General features: G+C 43.5%; 1 protein-coding gene across 1 annotated transcript in view; it reads left to right on the top strand.

The window, feature by feature from the left end:
- LOC135530100 (mucin-2-like) overlaps positions 1 to 21,512 on the top strand; it is a 33,099-nt gene extending 11,587 nt beyond the window's left edge. Inside the window, 32 exon segments of the mRNA XM_064958490.1 lie at positions 1,153 to 1,408; positions 1,645 to 1,700; positions 1,940 to 2,031; positions 2,116 to 2,267; positions 2,502 to 2,640; positions 2,821 to 2,931; positions 3,496 to 3,675; positions 3,840 to 4,079; positions 4,355 to 4,511; positions 4,898 to 5,026; positions 5,184 to 10,657; positions 10,659 to 10,904; positions 11,086 to 11,260; positions 11,486 to 11,733; positions 12,524 to 12,707; positions 13,193 to 13,406; positions 13,673 to 13,848; positions 15,089 to 15,158; positions 15,334 to 15,434; positions 15,569 to 15,618; positions 15,872 to 16,049; positions 16,321 to 16,392; positions 16,395 to 16,424; positions 17,506 to 17,546; positions 18,498 to 18,620; positions 18,991 to 19,095; positions 19,603 to 19,731; positions 20,415 to 20,454; positions 20,671 to 20,794; positions 21,104 to 21,134; positions 21,137 to 21,161; positions 21,164 to 21,512. Of these exon segments, the coding sequence (XP_064814562.1) occupies positions 1,153 to 1,408; positions 1,645 to 1,700; positions 1,940 to 2,031; positions 2,116 to 2,267; positions 2,502 to 2,640; positions 2,821 to 2,931; positions 3,496 to 3,675; positions 3,840 to 4,079; positions 4,355 to 4,511; positions 4,898 to 5,026; positions 5,184 to 10,657; positions 10,659 to 10,904; positions 11,086 to 11,260; positions 11,486 to 11,733; positions 12,524 to 12,707; positions 13,193 to 13,406; positions 13,673 to 13,848; positions 15,089 to 15,158; positions 15,334 to 15,434; positions 15,569 to 15,618; positions 15,872 to 16,049; positions 16,321 to 16,392; positions 16,395 to 16,424; positions 17,506 to 17,546; positions 18,498 to 18,620; positions 18,991 to 19,095; positions 19,603 to 19,731; positions 20,415 to 20,454; positions 20,671 to 20,794; positions 21,104 to 21,134; positions 21,137 to 21,161; positions 21,164 to 21,330 (9,515 nt within the window). The 3' untranslated portion in view covers positions 21,331 to 21,512.
- Positions 21,513 to 21,781: the final 269 nt, after the last annotated feature.

Genomic DNA, 21,781 nt, shown 5'->3' with positions numbered 1-21,781 from the left:
ACCTGTTACGGCTGGGGCTTCCGCTAGCGGAACGTTTCGACAACATCCAGTGAAATTGCAGAGCGCGTAATTCAAAAGAAATTATTAGAAATATTTAACTTTGATACAATCACAAGGTTATACACCAAATTAAAGTTTAACTTCTTATTAATCCAGCCACTGTGTCAGATTTCAAAAAGGCTTTACGGCGAAAGCAAACCATGCTATTATCTGAGGACAGCACCCCATCAAACAAACACGACAGTCATATTTCAACCCGCCAGGTGCGACACAAAACTCAGAAATAACGATATAATTCATGCCTTACCTTTGAAGATCTTCTTCTGTTGGCACTCCAATATGTCTCAGAAACATCACAAATGGTCATTTTTTTCTATTAATTCTGTCGTTATTTCTCCAAAATGTCCATTTATTTTGCGTGTTTGATTCAGAAAAACACCGGTTCCAACTCGCCCAATATGACTACACATTATCGAATAAGTTACCTGCAATCTTGGTCCAAACATATCAAACAACTTTCCCAATACAACTTTAGGTACCGTAAATAATTGATCAAATTTAAAACGGAATAAACCGTGTTCAATAGTGGATAAAATGAAAGTGGAGCGAGCGCCAGGTCGCACTCCCCAAACACAACTGTATACCAGACTCAACCCTCGTTCTGAACAGCCATACTTCTTCATTACTCAAAAGAAAACATCAACCAATTTCTAAAGACTGTTGGCATCTAGTGGAAGCCCTAGGAACTGCAACCAGATCCTCAGAAATGTAGATTCCCATAGAAATCCAATTGAAAACATGGTCACGTCAACAACAACAATTCCTGGATGGTTTGTCCTCGGGGTTTCGTTTGCCAAATAAATTATGTTATACTCACAGACGCAATTTTAACAGTTTTAGAAACTTTAGAGTGTTTTCTATCCAAAACCAATTATATGCATATCCTAGCTTCTGGGCCTGGGTAGCAAGCAGTTTACTTTGGGCACTCTTTTCATCCTGATGTGAAAATACCGTCCCCTATCCCAAACAGGTTAACAACACTTACTTACTTAATCCTAATCCTTCCTGGAGTAAAATAGAGCCTTTAGTAAAGTTTTCCAACACTGCCAATCTTAACTTTATCCAACACTTTCCATATTTCCCTACAAACAGACAAATACATTGGTCACTGCCCAGCGTCTCAGACCTACTCTGACCAGCTCCAGAGATGTCAGCTGACCTGTAGCTCCCTGGCCAGCAAAAACCAGGGTTGTACCAACGACTTCCTCCCCGTGGATGGTTGCTCTTGCCCGGATGGACTCTACATGGATGACAGGGGCACCTGTGTACCCATGGACAAATGCCCCTGCTTCCACAACGGGGTCCACATCAAGCCTGGGAAGTCCATCAACATTCAGGAGGAGCACTGGTGAGAGACTGTTTCCATCTAATAAAGTGTTTAGCTACCTATTTAAGTGACTACTTACCTACCTACCTACCTTCCTACCTACCTACTTACCTACCTACCTACCCATCTACTTACTTACCTAATTTACCTACCTACCAAAGCAGCAAATGTGTCATATTACCTGCTAGTATAAAAAGTACAGTCCTGCAATGTTACTCCAATATTAAAATATCTCTTGTCATCATGTGTTCTACTAGTGTCTGCAACAATGGGAAGCTTCACTGTCGTTCCTGGAAGATGCGTTCAGAGAGTAGTAAGTAGCCTTTCTGTGTCCCCTTGCTATTCATATCCCATTAATCCTCTGATGTATACAGTATTGTACCTAGACTTGGGTTCAAATACTATATGAGAGATCATTTCAATTACTTGAGTCCAGGACTAGGATTAAATCTGTTTTAAACCGGCCCTGGAAGTATTTGAAAGATAGTATTTGAACCCAGATATAATTTGACAACTTATTGTGTAATAATAATGAAACTGCTTCTGTTACAGCCTGCCAGTCGCCGAAGGTGTTCTTGAACTGCTCCAATGACCTGGGAGTACAGTGTACACGGAGCTGTAGGAACCCGGATTTCATGGACTGTGTGAGTTGACTTGTTGACTTCCATTAGTACCTGACCTAAGGGTTGACTTCTTTATTTAATTCCCGTCTCTCTCCTTGACCACAGTTCTCCGCAGAGTGTGAGTCTGGGTGCAAGTGTCCCATGAGTCTGTGGGAGGATGGGAAAGGCATGTGTGTGAAAAAACATGAATGCCCGTGCAGCCATGACGGATTCCTCTATGCCCCAGGAAAACAGATCCCAAACGGATGTAACACTTGGTGAGTTATTGACACGTCACTTACTGATCAAAACGATACAATGTGAGGTTATGCGGTATGATATCACGTTATATGATACAATACCATTATAAAAAGGAATGGAGATGAAAATGAAATGGAATGAGATTTCATGACACGAGATGAGCGCTTCCTTCATCCTCTCTAGCTAATGTGATCAGGATTGTATTTGAAGAGGATTTTTGACTTAGTGTCTCTCATACTGTACACATGTAGCACCTGTAAGAGTGGGAAATGGGAGTGCACAGATAAGAAGTGTCCAGGAACCTGTACCATCTATGGCAGTGGCCATTACAAAACCTTTGATGAGCGCACGTATGGCTTCCAAGGAAAATGTGGCTATGTGGCTGTCCAGGTAATTAATGCTTTTCAGGACATTTCAATACATTTCAATTCAATTGTGATGTGTTTTTATACAAACAAATATGTTTGTATAATTGTACTGCTATTGTCTTCTATATTACCAACTAATCATTTAAATGGCAAAAGTCTCATTTGGTTTCTAAAGTACTCTCTCCCTCTGTCTCTCTTTAAGAACAAATGTGGGAACCGGCCTGTCCAGGACAAATTCATGGTGATCACAGAGAACATACCGTGTGGAACCACAGGCACCACTTGCTCCAAGTCTGTCAGGGTTCAACTGGGGGTAAGACTGGACAAATGATACACACCAACAGGCGGCTGGTGGCACCGTCAATGGGAAGGATGGCTCATAGTAATGGCTGGAACGGAATTAATTGAATGGCATCAAATGCATGACTGGTTTTGATGTGTTTGATACCATTCCATTTACTCCACTCCAGGCTTTATATTGAGCCATTCTCCTCTCTATACCCGTTGGATCATAATGAGAGATCATTTGACATTCATACATACAAAAAAATACATCATTTTGCATTATTTAGCAAATGCTCTTATTCAGAGCTACTTATTCAGAGAGACAGTACAATTAGTGAATTCAACTAAAGTAGGTCAAATCACCATCACAATCATTGCAAGTAAAACTGTCTTCCAAATAGCCACTAACTACAAAAATCAGTACGACATTCAAGCCATTTTTTTCTTCATATAAAGCTTTATAAAGTGTATTGTCTTTCAAATTTTTGCAAAATTCCGGTAACTTTCCCCAAATTCCCTGTTTTTCCAGAAATAATGAATTAATTGTCTGTGAACAGGAAGTGATAAAAGTGATAAATCCTTATCCTTACAGAGAACAGAGCTGAAACTATCAAAGAGGACCCATGAAGTGGTGGACCTAGGCGTGGGCTCTCAGATCCAGTACCGAGTGAGGACCGTCGGTCTGTACCTGATTGTTGAGTCAGACATCGGGATCGCAGTGCTGTGGGACCGCAAAACTACCGTCCGCATCGTCCTGGAGCCACAACATAGTGTAAGTTTAGTGTTGAAGGGTCAACACATAGAGAGGCTGTGATGAAATAGGCTTCAAAATAGACGAACAAGACATCAGACACCAGAGTGCATTTTGTATTGCTGACAGTGATTGATTTGGTACAGTTCCACTGTGTTTGCCTTATCGTTTCTATGTGTCTACAGGGAGCAGTGTGCGGCCTGTGTGGGAACTATAATGGAGAAGGCAGAGATGACTTCACCACACAAGGTCAGATGATAGTCAGCAGCCCTGTGGAGTTTGCTAACAGCTGGAAAGTGTCAAGCACTTGCCCCGACGCAGAAAGCAACGTGGACCCATGTGGAGCCAGACCCAACCGTCACAACTGGGCTAAGATGCAGTGCAGCATCATCACAGGAAAGACTTTCCAACTGTGTCACAAGAAGGTACACTGCTGAAACTGATTGCTCTGTATAAACCGTACAACTATAAACCAGGTGAAAGGTTCAGACAGGACACTGATAGGCTGGTGGACAGTCAAACTTCTCAACCAAAAAATACACCCAAATCGTTTTAAACATTGACTTTCTTGTCATCCTCGGTGATTTTATTCATGTCTGTTGTTATATGTGTTTTGAATAATTCTCTAAGAAACAAACAAAAAAATAAATAAATACAGTATTAGTGCATCATGTGTGTTCTCTCTGTATGTGTTTTACAGGTAGACCCTAGTCTGTACTTTGAGAACTGTGTGAAGGACTCCTGTGCCTGTGATAGTGGTGGAGACTGTGAGTGTTTCTGTACAGCTGTAGCAGCCTACGCCCAGGCCTGCACCGAAGCTGGAGTCTGTGTTGCATGGAGAACACCAGAAATCTGTCGTAAGTACAACAAATCTTTTTGGGGTTCATTATGCTTGTGTCCCAAAGGTCACACACTTCCACTGTTTGACTGTCAGGCTTGGCATTGAAATGATTTGGCATGTCTGGTGTAATTTGACTGATTAGAATTTACAATGCGAAGTAAATGAATATGTTGTTGAAAGAACCCAAAACATGGTGACAATGTGAGGATGTGGATCTAAAGTATATTTTAGCTGGTTGGTTTAACCAGATATCTTAATGTGTAATGTTATAGTGGATGATTTTGACCAGGGTACATAGGGTTCTGATAACAAGTCATGCACTTCATATGGAATAGGGTGCCATTTGCTGAGGGCATGCAATGTGTATTCAGTGTATGAACCTGTACGTTTTCCCTTTTGTAGCTGTGTTCTGTGACTACTACAACGATCCAGGTGAATGTGAATGGCATTACAGCCCTTGCCACACACCTTGCTTCAAGACCTGTCTGAATCCAAATGGGACCTGTGACAACCCTCTTCCCAATCTGGAAGGTGAGGCAGCTGGCTATTTGATGTGATTGGCATCAGCCTGTTTGTTCCATATGCACATGCTCTTCTTTGCAAAACATCAATTCCTTTTTCTTAACCTCAACTTCATTATATGTAATAACTCAATCAAAACAACTAAATCACAATGTCTTCTTTTTAGGTTGTTACCCACAATGCCCTCCAGATAGGCCAATATTTAATGAAGAGACCGGGGAGTGTGTTGAGGAATGCACACCAACAACAACCCCCCAGGCAACCACACCAACACCAACAACAACACCGTGGACACCAACAACTACCACATTGACAACAAAACCTCCAACAACAACACCAATGCCACCAACAACAACACAAACACCACCAACAACCACACCACCATCAACAACAACCACACCAAAGCCAACAACAACCACACCAAAGCCAACAACAACACCAATGCCACCAACAACAACAACCACACCAATGCCACCAACAGCAACCACACAAATACCAACAACAACCACACATACACCAACACCAACACCAACAACACCATTACCACCAACAACAACCACAACAATACCAACAACAACAACAATACCACCAACAACAACAACAATACCACCACCAACAACAACAACACCACCAATACCAACAACAACAACAACACCAACACCAACAACAACAACAACAACAACAACAACCACAACAATACCACCAACAACAACAACACCAATACCAACAACAACAACAACCACACCAAAGCCAACAACGACAACACCAATGCCACCAACAACAACAACCACACCAAAGCCAACAACAACCACACCAAAGCCAACAACGACAACACCAATGCCACCAACAACAACAACCACACCAATACCAACAACAACAACAACAACAACATCAATATCACCAACAACAACCACACAAACACCAACAACCACACCAATTCCACCAACAACAACAACAACCACACCAATACCACCAACAACAACCCCCCAGACACCAGAGCCAACAACTACTCCTTGTATTCCTACCTGTGAGTGGTCAGAATGGTATGATGAAGATGATGAAAAAGACAAGAGTGACTGGGAAACGTATTGGAATATCACGCAGAGTGGAAAAGAAGTGTGTGAAGATCCACAGGATATTGAATGTGTAGCTACAGACTATCCAAATACAAGCTTAGAGGACTATGTAGCTTCGACAGGCCAAGTTGTGGAGTGCGATCTTGACTTCGGGTTAATATGTGAAGAAAATAAACAAACTCAGAGACCATTTAAGTGCTATAACTATAAGATTAGAGTCCTCTGTTGCGTTGAATGTTTATCAACAACATCACCAAAACCAACAACAACACTAACAACAACAACAACAGCACCTTCACCACCAACAACGACCACACCAAAACCACCACCAACAACGACCACACCTTCACCACCAACAACAACCACACCAATACCAACAACAACAACAACAGCAATACCGACAACGACAACAAAAACACCAACAACAACAACACCAGCAACAACAACAAAACTAATACCAACAACAACAACAACACCAACACCACCAACAACAACACCAATACCAACAACAACAACTCCAATTCCACCAACAACAACCACACCAATACCACCAACACCATCAACTACACCAATACCAACAACAACAACCACACCAATACCACCAACAACAACAACACCAATACCACCAACACCAACAACAACCACACCAGTACCAACAACAACCACTCCAATTCCACCAACAACAACAACACCAATACCTCCAACACCATCAACAACACCAATACCAACAACAACAACAACACCAACAACAACAACACCAATACCACCAACACCAATAACAACACCAATAACAACACCAATACCACCAACAACAACACCAATACCAACATCAACAACACCACCACCAACAACAACAACAACACCATCAACAACAACAACACCAACAACAACAACACCAACAACCACACCAATACCACCAACAACAACGACACCAATACCACCAACAACAACAACACCAATACCACCAACACCAACAACAACACCAGCAACAACAACACCAATACCACCAACAACAACACCAATAGCAACATCAACAACACCACCACCACCAACAACAACAACACCACCAACTCCATCAACAACAACAACAACACCACCAACACCATCAACAACAAAAACAACAACCACACCAATACCACCAACACCGTCAACAACACCAATACCACCAACAACAACAACAACAACAAAACCACCAACAACAACCACACCAATACCACCACCAACAACCACACCAATACCACCAATACCATCAACAACACCAATACCAACAACAACAACAACACCAATACCAACAACAACAACAACACCAAAAACAACAACAACACCAACACCAACCACACCAATACCACCAACAACAACAACACCAATACCACCAACACCATCAACAACACCAATAACAACAACAACAACACCAAAACCACCAACAACAACACCACCAAGAACAACCACACCAATACCACCAACAACAACCACACCAATACCACCAACAACAACAACACCAATACCACCAACAACAACCACACCAATATCACCAACACCATCAACTACACCAATACCACCAACAACAACCACACCAATACCACCAACACCATCAACAACACCAATACCACCAACAACAACAACACCAATACCACCAACAACAACCACACTAATACCACCACCAACAACAACACCAATACCACCAACAACAACCACACCAATACCACCAACACCATCAACCACACCAATACCACCAACAACAACCACACCAATACCACCAACACCATCAACAACACCAATACCACCAACAACAACCACACCAATACCAACAACAACAACCACACCAATACCAACAACAACAACAACATCAATACCACCAACAACAACCCCCCAGACACCAGAGCCAACAACTACTCCTTGTATTCCTACCTGTGAGTGGTCAGAATGGTATGATGAAGATGATGATAAAGACAAGAGTGACTGGGAAACGTATTGGAATATCACGCAGAGTGGAAAAGAAGTGTGTGAAGATCCACAGGATATTGAATGTGTAGCTACAGACTATCCAAATACAAGCTTAGAGGACTATGTAGCTTCGACAGGCCAAGTTGTGGAGTGCGATGTTGACTTCGGGTTAATATGTGAAGAAAATAAACAAACTCAGAGACCATTTAAGTGCTATAACTATAAGATTAGAGTCCTCTGTTGCGTTGAATGTTTATCAACAACATCACCAAAACCAACAACAACACTAACAACAACAACAACAGCACCTTCACCACCAACAACTACCACACCAAAACCACCAGCAACAACCACACCAATACAACCAACAACAACGACAGCAATACCAACAACAACAACAACACCAATACCAACAACGACAACAACAACACCTACAACAACAACACCACCAACAACCACACCAATTCCACCAACAACAACAACAACACCAATACCACCGACACCATCAACAACACCAATACCAACAACAACAACAACACCAATACCACCAACAACAACCACACCAATACCACCACCAACAACAACAGCACCACCACCAACAACAACAACAACAACCACACCAATACCACCAACGACAACAACACCAATACCACCAACACCATCAACAACACCAATACCAACAACAACACCAATACCACCAACAACAACACCAACAACAACCACACCAATACCACCAACAACAACCACACCAATACCACCCGAAACAACCACACCAATACCAACAACAACAGCAATACTACCAACAACAACACCAACACCACCACCAACAACAACAACAACACCAATACCATCAACAACAACACCAACAACAACAACAGCAACAACAACCACACCAATACCACCACCAACAACACCACCAACACCATCAACAACACCAACACCACCACCAACAACAACAACAACCACACCAATGCCAACACCAACAACACCACCACCAACAACAACACCAATACCAACACCACCACCAACAACAACCACACCAATACCACAACCACCAACAACAACAACCACACCAACAACACCACCAGTACCACCAACAACAACAACCACACCAACAACAACAACAACAACACCAGTACCACCAACAACAACACCAATACTACATCCACCAACAACAACACCAGTACCACCAACACCAACAACCACACCAACAACAACACCAATACCACCAACACCATCAACAACACCAATACCAACAACAACAACACCAATACCACCAACAACAACACCAACAACAACCACACCAATACCACCAACAACAACCACACCAATACCACCCGAAACAACCACACCAATACCAACAACAACAACAACAGAAATACGACCAACAACAACACCAACACCACCACCAACAACAACAACACCAATACCATCAACAACAACACCAACAACAACAACACCAACAACAACAACCACACCAATACCACCAACAGCAACCACACCAATACCACCAACAACAACCACACCAATACCAACACCATCAACAACACCAACAACAACCACACCAATGCCAACACCAACAACACCAACACCACCAACAACAACCACACCAATACCACAACCACCGACAACAACAACACCAGTACCACCAACAACAACAACCACACCAACAACAACACCAGTACCACCAACAACAACAACCACACCACCACCAACAACAACAACACCAGTACCACCAACAACAACAACACCAATACCACATACACCAACAAAAACAACAACACCATTACCACCAACAACTACCACAGCAACAACAACACCACCAACAACAACAACACCAACAACAACAACCACACCAATACCACCAACAGCAACCACACCAATACCAACACCAACACCATCAACAACACCAACAACAACCACACCAATGCCAACACCAACAACACCAACACCACCAACAACAACCACACCAATACCACAACCACCGACAACAACAACACCAGTACCACCAACAACAACAACCACACCAACAACAACACCAGTACCACCAACAACAACAACCACACCACCAACAACAACAACAACACCAGTACCACCAACAACAACAACACCAATACCACATACACCAACAACAACAACACCATTACCACCAACAACTACCACAGCAACAACAACACCACCAACAACAACAACACCAATACCAACACCACCACCAACAACAACCACACCAATACCACAACCACCAACAACAACAACACCCGTACCACCAACAACAACAACCACACCAACAACAACACCACCAACTACAACATCAACCACACCACCACCACCACCAACAACAACACCACCAACAACCACACCACCACCAACAACAACACTACCACCAACAACTACCACACCATTACCACCAACAACAACCACACCTAAACCACCAACTACAACGGAAGCCATAACTCTAACCACAACCCCAACAACAACAGAAGAATCAACCACAACCCCCAGGACAACTGAAAAACCAACCACAACCCCAACGACAACAGAAGAACCAACCACAACCCCAACGACAACAGAAGAATCAACCACAACCCCAGGACAACTGAAAAACCAACCACAACCCCAGGACAACTGAAAAACCAACCACAACCACCCCTGTCATAGACACCACAACCACTAAAGCTCCTACAACAACACCCAAACCACCAACTACAACAGAAGCCACAACTCCAATGACAACCACATCAACAACAACCCATGAATCGGTTGTCACTGGTCCTCCAATAACACCAGAACATCAAGTCAGTTCAATACCAACCACAACTGGGTCACCAACCCCTCCACCAATCACTTGTCCTGAGTGGGACAAAGTGGTAAGTACCTCAATATAACCATCACATAATCAACTGGGCTCCCTTAACGTCGATAACACATAGCCAACATTTGATGTCAACGAGGTCGAAAAGTCCTTTCAGAGACTTATTAAATGATTCCTGTGTGAATTGTGAAAGCTCTCTGATGACGTGCAATTTTCTTTTCTCTCTAAAATATCAGCAAAATGAAACTTTCTGGCTCTGCAACTGCACATTGGCCAGATGCATTGAAAACAACACCATTGAGATAATTCCGTATGAATGCCCAGTGCCTGAGCCAATCACATGTACCAATGGCAAGAAACCAGTGCTACAATGGGATGAGTTCTACTGCTGCCAACGATTCGTGTGTGACTGTGAGTTGTGAAAGCTTCTTCTTCTCCTCTGACCTGGTCAGGAAGGTAGATGGCCATGTCCAGTTTCTGTAACTATTAACATACACGTCCTTATCCCTAACATTTGGAATAATACTCAATATAAATACTCAATATAAATATTACTTCATACATTTAAAAAAAAAATCATTTGACAGAGGATTGTAATGTCTGTCTGCTTCATAACGGTGTTTATTTTCATGACAGGCGTCTGTGAGGGTTGGGGAGACCCCCATTACATCACCTTCGACGGGCTCTTCTACAGTTTCCAAGGGAACTGTACCTATGTGCTGATGGAGGAGATGTTGCCGCGTCACCACTTCAAGATCTACATCGACAACGTCAACTGTGATCCCACCGAGGACGTGTCTTGTCCTCGATCCATCATTGTGTCCTACCGCTCAACAGTTATAACACTGAAGAATCACAACCTCATTGGAGCTGCTCAGTTGGAGGTAACTTAAGTGGATAAACTGGCTCAGAAATCAATATAAGCAATTCAGGCCATATATATGTTGAATGGCTGGATTTGGGGCCTAAAGGACTGAAAAATGATTTATGTGAAAATGAAAGACAATTCTCTTCCACTATTTCATTCTCTGAACTGAATTGTGCATTAGTTCTCAACATCCGTAGCTTTCATTGATACAACATATGAATTTGATGTTCTCCATCAACTTAATTCAACCTGTAATGTCATGATATTAGTAAGTATTGCGGTCACCTTGCCTTTCTTTAAGAGATCCTGAAGATTGATCTCTCTCTCTCTTCCATCCCTTTTTCCTATCCTTTTCTATCCCCCCCTTTCGTCCATCTCTCTTTCATCCCTCTCTCCCTGCCATCTGTCTTACATCCCTCTCTCCCTGCCATCTGTCTTACATCCCTCTCTCCCTGCCATCTGTCTTTCATCCCTCTCTCCCTGCCATCTGTCTTTCATCCCTCTCTCCCTGCCATCTGTCTTTCATCCCTCTCTCCCTGCCATCTGTCTTTCATCCCTCTCTCCCTGCCATCTGTCTTTCATCCCTCTCTCCCTGCCATCTGTCTTTCATCCCTCTCTCCCTGCCATCTGTCTTTCATCCCTCTCTCCCTGCCATCTGTCTTTCATCCCTCTCTCCCTGCCATCTGTCTTTCATCCCTCTCTCCCTGCCATCTGTCTTTCATCCCTCTCTCCCTGCCATCTGTCTTTCATCCCTCTCTCCCTGCCATCTGTCTTTCATCCCTCTCTCCCTGCCATCTGTCTTTCAGGCTCTTATTGATGGAGTTTCCCTGAGACTACCCTTCACGCGGAACGGTGTGAAGGTGATGAACTCTGGTATCAACATGGTCTTGGAGATAGCACACCTCCAGGTGGTAGTTACCTTTGGAGTCACTGGCTTCAGCGTCAACCTTCCTTGGCAACACTTTGGCAACAATACACAGGGTCATTGTGGTAAGGACTTAGTTTCATTCATTTGTTGTCCTTAAACTATTTGTCTTGGGCATTTAAACATAAGAGCTGAGAAATGATTGTGAATCACTGAACTTAAACAGAGAGCGGTCATTTGGTATTCTGAGCATGTTGTGAGAAGGCCTAATGGAGAAGTCTTTGAATTGATGGAAATCATTTATCCAAGGTTGGAGGTGAAAAACTAGCCTGGTTCCAGATCTGTTTGGGTTCTTTTTACCAAAACTCTATGTTTGTTGTCAGATATCGAACCATAGGGTTTGGCAAGACAGCACAAACTGATCAGGGACCAGGCTAGCAAACAATGGTTTGGGCTTTCCTGTCTGATGTCTGTGTCTGATATTTTTACTGTATGTGCTGTACTAATTGTGAGAGAGCTCCAACAAAGATGTCCAATGTATGTATTACTTTTAATAGCTGCAAATGGTAAAATAAATGACTTGAACCTGAACTGTATGCATCTCTTCCAGGAACATGTAGCAACAACCAGGCTGATGACTGCATGTTGCCTGGAGGTCAGCTGGTGGAGAACTGTGCTGTGATGGCAGACTACTGGCCAGCCAAGGACCTCTACCAGCCTGACTGCCATGTGCCACCTGGAATCCCCACCAACTCTCCTCTCCCTGAACCCACACAGAAGCCATGCAAGCCAGACTCCTCTGTCTGTGATCTCCTGAAGGACAGGTAAACCTCCCTAAAGGCACTGTGATCTCCTGAAGGGTGATTTAAATGCAGGTCAACCTCCCTAAAGGCACTGTGATCTCCTGAAGGACAGGTAAACCTCCCTAAAGGCACTGTGATCTCCTGAAGGACAGGTCCACCTCCCTAAAGGCACTGTGATCTCCTGAAGGACAGGTCCATTGGTGTCTGACAGAAACCAAAATGAATCTTACAGTGTATTTGGAAGGTCTGTTTCTCATATTCTTTCATCTCTGGTTTTCAATCCACAGCATTTTTGCAGCCTGTCATCCATTTGTCTCACCTGACAACTTCTACAAGGGCTGTGTCTATGACAGCTGCCACGTGTCCAACCCAGCGGTGGAGTGCACCAGTCTGCAGACATACGCTGCTGCCTGTGCCCAGTTTGGAGTATGCATCTACTGGAGAAACCACACCGAGTTCTGTGGTAGGCTTACTGTACTCGTTGAAAACATCCAGACTCACCATGTTAAATAAGACTCACCTCATAAGGATAGATAAATATGTCCACCATTGAAGAGATATGAAGTACTGTGTAGAAGACCAGGATCAAGGAACTGTGTAGATGAGACCAGGAACAAGGAACTGTGTAGATCAGACCAGGAACAAGGAACTGTGTAGATCAGACCAGGAACAAGAAACTGTGTAGATCAGACCAGGAACAAGGAACTGTGTAGATCAGACCAGGAACAAGGAACTGTGTAGATCAGACCAGGAACAAGGAACTGTGTAGATGAGACCAGGAACAATACTATACTAACACAACTTACTATGTGTTGTAGATCAGACCAGGAACAATACTATACTAACACAATAGAGGATGGGGGTTTCTATTTATAAATATTAGATTAGTGCATTTTTGTATTTGAAGTGATAAATGATGGAGATAGTGGACATCCTTGTCTGGTTCCCCTTTGTAATGTGTAATATAGTATCGGGCTTCAGTCCTACAATCAACTGATTGTAAATAATTACTGTAGTCAGAACATTTTTCCATTGTGATAACACTTTTTACATCAGCAGATGTCACAAAGTGCTTGTACAGAAACCCAGCCTAAAACCCCAAACAGCAAGCAATACAGATGTAGAAGCACGGTGGCTTGGACAAACTAGGAAGAACCTGGGAAGAAACCAGAATCTGAGGGGTGGCCAGTCCTCTTCTGGCTGTGCTGGGTGGAGATTATAACAGTACATGGCAATTAAAGCCAGATCGTTCAGCAGCAGGTTCGGTAGAGAGAGAGAGAGAGAGGGAGAGAGGGAGAGAGAGAGAGAGAGAGAGAGAGAGAGACAGAGAGAGAGGATCGAAACAGCTCATCCGGTGGTCAGGACAGCGTTCCATAGCTGCAGTCACAACAGCAGAAATTGGATCAGCATTATGTCCAGGTTGACTGGGGACAGGCACAGCCAGGAGTCGTCAGGCCAGGTAGTCCTGAGGCATGGTCCTTGGACTCAGGTCCTCTGTGAAGGGAGAAAGAGAGAGAGAGAGAAGAATTAGGGGTAGCATACTTAAGAATCACACAGGACACCAGAGATGACAGGAGAATTATGCCAGATAGGACAGTCTGAACCTAGCCCCCCGGCACGTAGACTATTGCAGTATATATACTGGAGACTGAGACAGGGGGTTTGGGTGTCACTATAGACTGAGTTGTATCTTTCTTCAACAGCCAGCGACTGTCCAGCTGACAAAGTCTACAAGCCCTGCGGTCCTGCAGAACAGCCAACCTGTGATGACAAGTAGGTTTTCTAATTAGAGATTGGCTAGCGCAAAAACATCCTTGCTTTCATGTTTTATGTTAACTGAGGTAGACAACTGTCAAATAAGACAAAGAGAAAATACCTACCTACAGTTAAATATAGAGTTGCTGTACAGAGGAAATAGGAGTTGTCACTGTAATGTTGTGTTCTACAGTCCAGACGAGTCTAGGATGAACTTCACCACCGAAGGCTGCTTCTGTCCTGATGGGATGAAACTCTTCAACAAGGACTCAGGGATCTGTGTTGATAAGTGTGGTGAGTGTTCCCAGTTACTGCCATTGGTCCATTTCATGTTGACGACACAGAGAAGATGGTTAGGACTTAACCTTTCCAAGGATGTTTCAGGTCTATGAATGTTCTACTAAATGGTGGTGTTTGTGTTTCTGAAGGATGCATTGACCCCCCGAAGGAGTTCCGCAGAGGTAAGTTAGGCCTTTTGGTTTTCATTCATCCTTATTTTATTTGACTAATTAATATGGACTGTTATCTAGTCCACTGGCTCTGTCATGGATGATGCCAGAGGTTTATATGAGGACCTACTTACAGCGTCCACACAGTATTATCCACATTGTCTGAATGCCAAATGGCCCCCTTATGCCCTATATTTAGCCCCCTATGTCCTATTTAGTGCACTACATTTGACCAAACCCATTGATAGAACCACACTCCCTTCTTGTTGTATCTCATCACAGTTCAACGAGAGGTTTGAGTACAAGTGCCAGGATTGCGTTTGTTTGGAGTCCACCAAGACTGTGACCTGTAAACCCAAGGTCTGCTCCAAACCACCAGTAGAGATATGCACTGGACCAGGCTTTGTATATGTCAACCAAACCGATCCATCCGATCCATGCTGCTCCAACCTCGCCTGCCGTAAGGATCTCACAACGCTTTTTCACCTTCCATATTATACTCAGGTCTACTTCAACAGTATTGTGCCGACCTGAACCGTACTGTGCTGGCTTGGATATGTTCTTTTCACATGGTCCTTTCCAGCACGGGTCCAGGATCTAGGGTTGATGTGTAACCAGGCCAGTGCCGTACAGCTGGGCTCAGCTCAGTCGTGTTGAAAACACACACATAGTGAAGACATGAATCAGCTCATATTATCATGTCCATACTCTGCTATTGTTTCCCCTCCTAGGTTGTGACAGCAGCACTTGCCCAACTACCGACATGAACTGTCCTATTGGGTTCATGCCAGTGGTTTCAGTCCCTGAGGGAAATGCTGTCCAGAGCACACATGTGGTATGGTCTCTTTACCTAGATCTATACTATCTAGATTATCTACACTATCTACATGTGGTATGGTCTCTTTACCTAGATCTATACTATCTAGATTATCTACATGTGGTATGGTCTCTTTAACTATATCTATACTATCTAGACTATCTACATGTGGTATGGTCTCTTTACCTAGATCTATACTATCTAGACTATCTACACTATCTACATGTGGTATGGTCTCTTTACCTAGATCTACACTATCTACATGTGGTATGGTCTCTTTACCTAGATCTATACTATCTAGACTATCTACACTATCTACATGTGGTATGGTCTCTTTACCTAGATCTATACTATCTATACTATCTAGACTATCTACATGTGGTATGGTCTCTTTACCTAGATCTAGACTATCTACACTATCTACATGTGGTATGGTCTCTTTACCTAGATCTATACTATCTAGACTATCTACACTATCTACATGTGGTATGGTCTCTTTACCTAGATCTATACTATCTAGACTATCTACACTATCTACATGTGGTATGGTTTCTTTAACTATATCTATACTATCTAGACTATCTACATGTGGTATGGTTTCTTTAACTATATCTATACTATCTAGACTATCTACATGTGGTATGGTCTCTTTACCTAGATCTATACTATCTAGACTATCTACACTATCTACATGTTGTATGGTCTCTTTAACTATATCTATACTATCTAGACTATCTAGACTATCTACATGTGGTATGGTCTCTTTAACTAGACCTAGACTATCTAGACTATCTACATGTGGTATGGTCTCTTTAACTAGATCTATACTATCTAGACTATCTACACTATCTACATGTGGTATGGTTTCTTTAACTATATCTATACTATCTAGACTATCTACATGTGGTATGGTCTCTTTACCTAGATCTATACTATCTAGACTATCTACATGTGGTATGGTCTCTTTAACTATATCTATACTGTCTAGTATTCCTGTGTTTGTATTTCTGAGATAATACCAGTTCTTTTAGACAGTCCCATGGATTGGTTGTCTGTGTCTCTCTCTCAATTGGTTGTTTGTGTCTCTTGTCTCTTTCAGAGCCTAAAAGAGTTTGTCTTCACAAAGGCGTTGAATACCTGGTAATGACAAACTATTCTGCTCTCTCATCTGAAATGTTCATTACATAAATAAACACTGTTGGTTTTTACTTGTTTTAATATATTGCAGTATGTGTACAGTACGTCTCATACGCTATATGGGTTCATGTCAAATAGTGTCGGAGAGAGTGGGTCTCCTGGTTCCCCTGTGTCAGAGACAGTGGGTATCCTGGTTCCCCTGTGTCAGAGACAGTGGGTCTCCTGGTTCCCCTGTGTCAGAGACAGTGGGTCTCCTGGTTCCCCTGTGTCAGAGACAGTGGGTCTCCTGGTTCCCCTGTGTCAGAGACAGTGGGTCTCCTGGTTCCCCTGTGTCAGAGACAGTGGGTCTCCTGGTTCCCCTGTGTCAGAGACAGTGGGTCTCCTGGTTCCCCTGTGTCAGAGACAGTGGGTCTCCTGGTTCCCCTGTGTCAGAGACCGTGGGTATCCTGGTTCCACTCTGTCAGAGACAGTGGGTATCCTGGTTCCCCTGTGTCAGAGACAGTGGGTCTCCTGGTTCCCCTGTGTCAGAGACAGTGGGTCTCCTGGTTCCCCTGTGTCAGAGACAGTGGGTATCCTGGTTCCCCTGTGTTAGAGACAGTGGCTATCCTAGATCCCCTGTGTTAGAGACAGTGGGTATCCTGGTTCCCCTTTCCCTGTGTTAGAGACAGTGGGTATCCTGGTTCCACTCTGTCAGAGACAGTGGGTATCCTGGTTCCCCTTTCCTGTGTTAGAGACAGTGGGTATCCTGGTTCCACTCTGTCAGAGACAGTGGGTATCCTGGTTCCCCTGTGGTAGAGACAGTGGTGTCCTGGTTCCCTTGTGTTAGAGACAGTGGGTATCCTTGTTCCCCTGTGTTAGAGACAGTGGGTATCCTGGTTCCCCTGTGTTAGAGACAGTGGGTATCCTGGTTCCCCTGAAGTAATGTGTAATGTAATGAGTTACTTGTTCTTCTAGCCCAATTCTAAAGTACCGGGATCAGAGTGCCAGGAGTGCACCTGCACCAACAAAGTGGACCCCAAGTCTGGCCATTACCAAATTGACTGTGGATTCATGCAATGTGACGAAGATTGTGAAAAGGTAACAACTGGTATAGCTGCCGTGTCTGCTCACATTTGAATTATTTACCAAAAGTTGAAATACCATTGAGTAGCTTAAATGTATTCAGTAAACAAGTTTTTATACTGGAGTCAGCTGGTTTCCTAGACCCAGATTCAGTAAGTAAGTAAACCTTGTCTGATTCAGAACTGCCCACAGATTAAGCCTCGTCCCTGCTTTTAAAATAATACTCAATTGGTGCTGAGACATCTGTTCTTGAGTTCTTCTATTCTGTAGAGTTTACTGGGAAGGCAATCGGTTGTATTCACACTTTAATAACGTGTGTTATCGTCCTCATCATTCTGTTTTAGGTGTTGCAGCAGGTCACTCATGTGTTCCTCTTCTCCTGCAGGGATATGAGTACCAGGAGCCTGGCTACTCCTCAGATGACTGCTGTGGGAAATGTGTTCAGACCCACTGTGTCCTCCAGATCAATGGGACCAAGCAGTTGTTGAAGGTAGGTACCGTTTCTGTCCGTTTAACTGTCACAGATTAACTAAGAAGTAGTAAGTAAGTCTCTGATAAATGTCTATATTGATTGTGCGGCTGTGTGTGTGTGTGTGTGTGTGTGTGTGTGTGTGTGTGTGTGTGTGTGTGTGTGTGTGTGTGTGTGTGTGTGTGTGTGTGTGTGTGTGTGTGTGTGTGTGTGTGTGTGTGTGTGTGTGTGTGGGAACAAGCTTCCCCATAATATGAGGACAGCAGGAGTGCCTGCCCATCTCCCGAAAACCACTGACACCCTACCTCTTTAAGAGCGTGTTAAATAAGTCCCAATCCGCCCCACCCCCTACGAGTGTTGTATGTTGCTGTCTCACTTAGCGATCTTAAGACAAATGCACGAATGTAAAAACGTTTTGATAAGAGCGTCTGCTAAATGACAAACATTTAATGTCAAATGTGTGTGTGTGTGTGTGTGTGTGTGTGTGTGTGTGTGTGTGTGTGTGTGTGTGTGTGTGTGTGTGTCCAGCATGGAGATACATGGTCTGCTCCTGGTGACAAGTGCCAGCAGTACAGCTGTGTGAAAAACGGTGATAGTTATCTGACCCAGAGCTCCAACATCCATTGCCCACCCTTCCAGCAGGCCAACTGCCAGCCTGTGAGTACGGTACTCAACATAACAAGAACAGATAGGCCAGCACAGTACTCAACATAACAAGAACAGATAGGCCAGCTGTGAGTACAGTACTCAACATAACAAGAGCAGATAGGCCAGCCTGTGAGTACAGTACTCAACATTACAAGAGCAGATAGGCCAGCCTGTGAGTACAGTACTCAACATAACAAGAACAGTTAGCCCCTGTGAGTACAGTACTCAACATAACAAGAGCAGATAGGCCAGCCTGTGAGTACAGTACTCAACATAACAAGAACAGATAGGCCAGCCTGTGAGTACAGTACTCAACATAACAAGAACAGATAGGCCAGCCTGTGAGTACAGTACTCAACATAACAAGAACAGAAAGGCCAGCCTGTGAGTACAGTACTCAACATAACAAGAACAGATAGGCCAGCCTGTGAGTACAGTACTCAACATAACAAGAGCAGAAAGGCCAGCCTGTGAGTACAGTACTCAACATAACAAGAACAGAAAGAACTGCTGACTGCATATGCTCTCGATTACCAACCTTATTGACAATGTTTCGATCCACAATCATTTTCATCAGATCCACAGTACAGTACACACAATATACCAGTTTTCATTTGACAGAAAAATTACTTCTCTCATCCTAATATGAAATGTATTATGTAAAGAAAACGTTGAAACTTTTTTCTCCACAGGGTTCAATTCAGACCGCTGCAAACGGCTGCTGTAGAATTTGTAAGTATGAAAGTGAAATAATCAAAGCTGTTAACAATTTTATATCAGGATTGGAATATGACCAGGTTCATGCATCATAAAACCACTGATATTCCTAATTGATAATGATTGACACGGAGAGCCACCTTGTAGTCAGTGAACTCAAACAGGTGCAGCTCTTTTTCATGGTCTTTCCAGACGGATCATGTATAACGGTGTGTCTCCCTCCAATACCAGGTGTGGAGAAGGACAAGGCCTGTAAGATAGGATCCATGAAGAGTTTCATCAACCACAAGAGCTGCCAGTCTGTTGAGGAGGTGGAGATGCCGTACTGTGAGGGATCCTGCAACACCTTCACCAAGTGAGTGTGGAAACAATGCTACTATCACAACCCAGTGGAGCTTCATCACAGCCATAACACCACGGGGAGGGTTTCAGTATCCAGTTTAAGAAGCCTAGTGATGGACTGAAAATCATTTTCAATGAATCTCCATTGAACATGCTTCTTAGTCCAGGGGACTCGGTTTAATCTGTGTCTGGGACACACACACCCCCCTAAATGTATTTGTGTTTTGTGAAACATGTCATTTTGTTGAGGTGACTTTGTCTCTTGGGGAGTAGATGATCTATGAATCTCTGTGAACACCTCTCTTTCACTCCCGTCCTCCAGGTACTCTGCCATGGCTGCGTCTCTGGACCACTCTCGTGTGCCTGTTGCCAGGAGTCCCGTCCAGTAACCGCACGGTGGACCTACGGTGTCTGAATGGAGATGTGGTGCCCTACACCTACCTACACGTGGAGGAGGTAGCTGCAGACACAGCGACTGCAACAGAGCCATTAGGGTGCCCGCCCGCAGGACACGCAGCAACATGCCGGTGTAAATGGGATCTGTACTAATACAGATGGGAATGGTCCAGCACCAATCCACTCGCTGCTTACTGAGGAACACCCTGCTACCCTGCTTCACATGGCTGTTATTTATCTAATCGCTTTGATTTATCTATAAAATGTAGATTAAATCATATTTAAAATGTAGAAACTTATGCTTACTTATCTTATTAAAATGCAACCTTCAAATACTTATGTCCGTTGTTTGTTTTCTTGTAGAAGTGCATGTACCTTGTTTTAGAAAGCTTTGGTTTATTAAGATGTGAAACCTCTGTAGCCTTCTTCACACTGGCAGATTGAAGTGATTCCTCCCCCGCAAAACATGTTGCATATCAGATTAGAAGATGTATATTTTCCAACAGTTTGAACAGCCAAAAAGCACATGGAAGCAGATATTTCCAGCCACATTTCAAACCACTTTCGTAGGTCTTGTGTCTGAAAGTACAAATCTTGCTCAATT

This window comes from Oncorhynchus masou, unplaced genomic scaffold (assembly GCF_036934945.1).
Source record: "Oncorhynchus masou masou isolate Uvic2021 unplaced genomic scaffold, UVic_Omas_1.1 unplaced_scaffold_1253, whole genome shotgun sequence".
Classification (NCBI taxonomy): Eukaryota; Metazoa; Chordata; class Actinopteri; order Salmoniformes; family Salmonidae; genus Oncorhynchus; species Oncorhynchus masou.
This window is presented reverse-complemented; position numbering and strand designations above follow the sequence as displayed.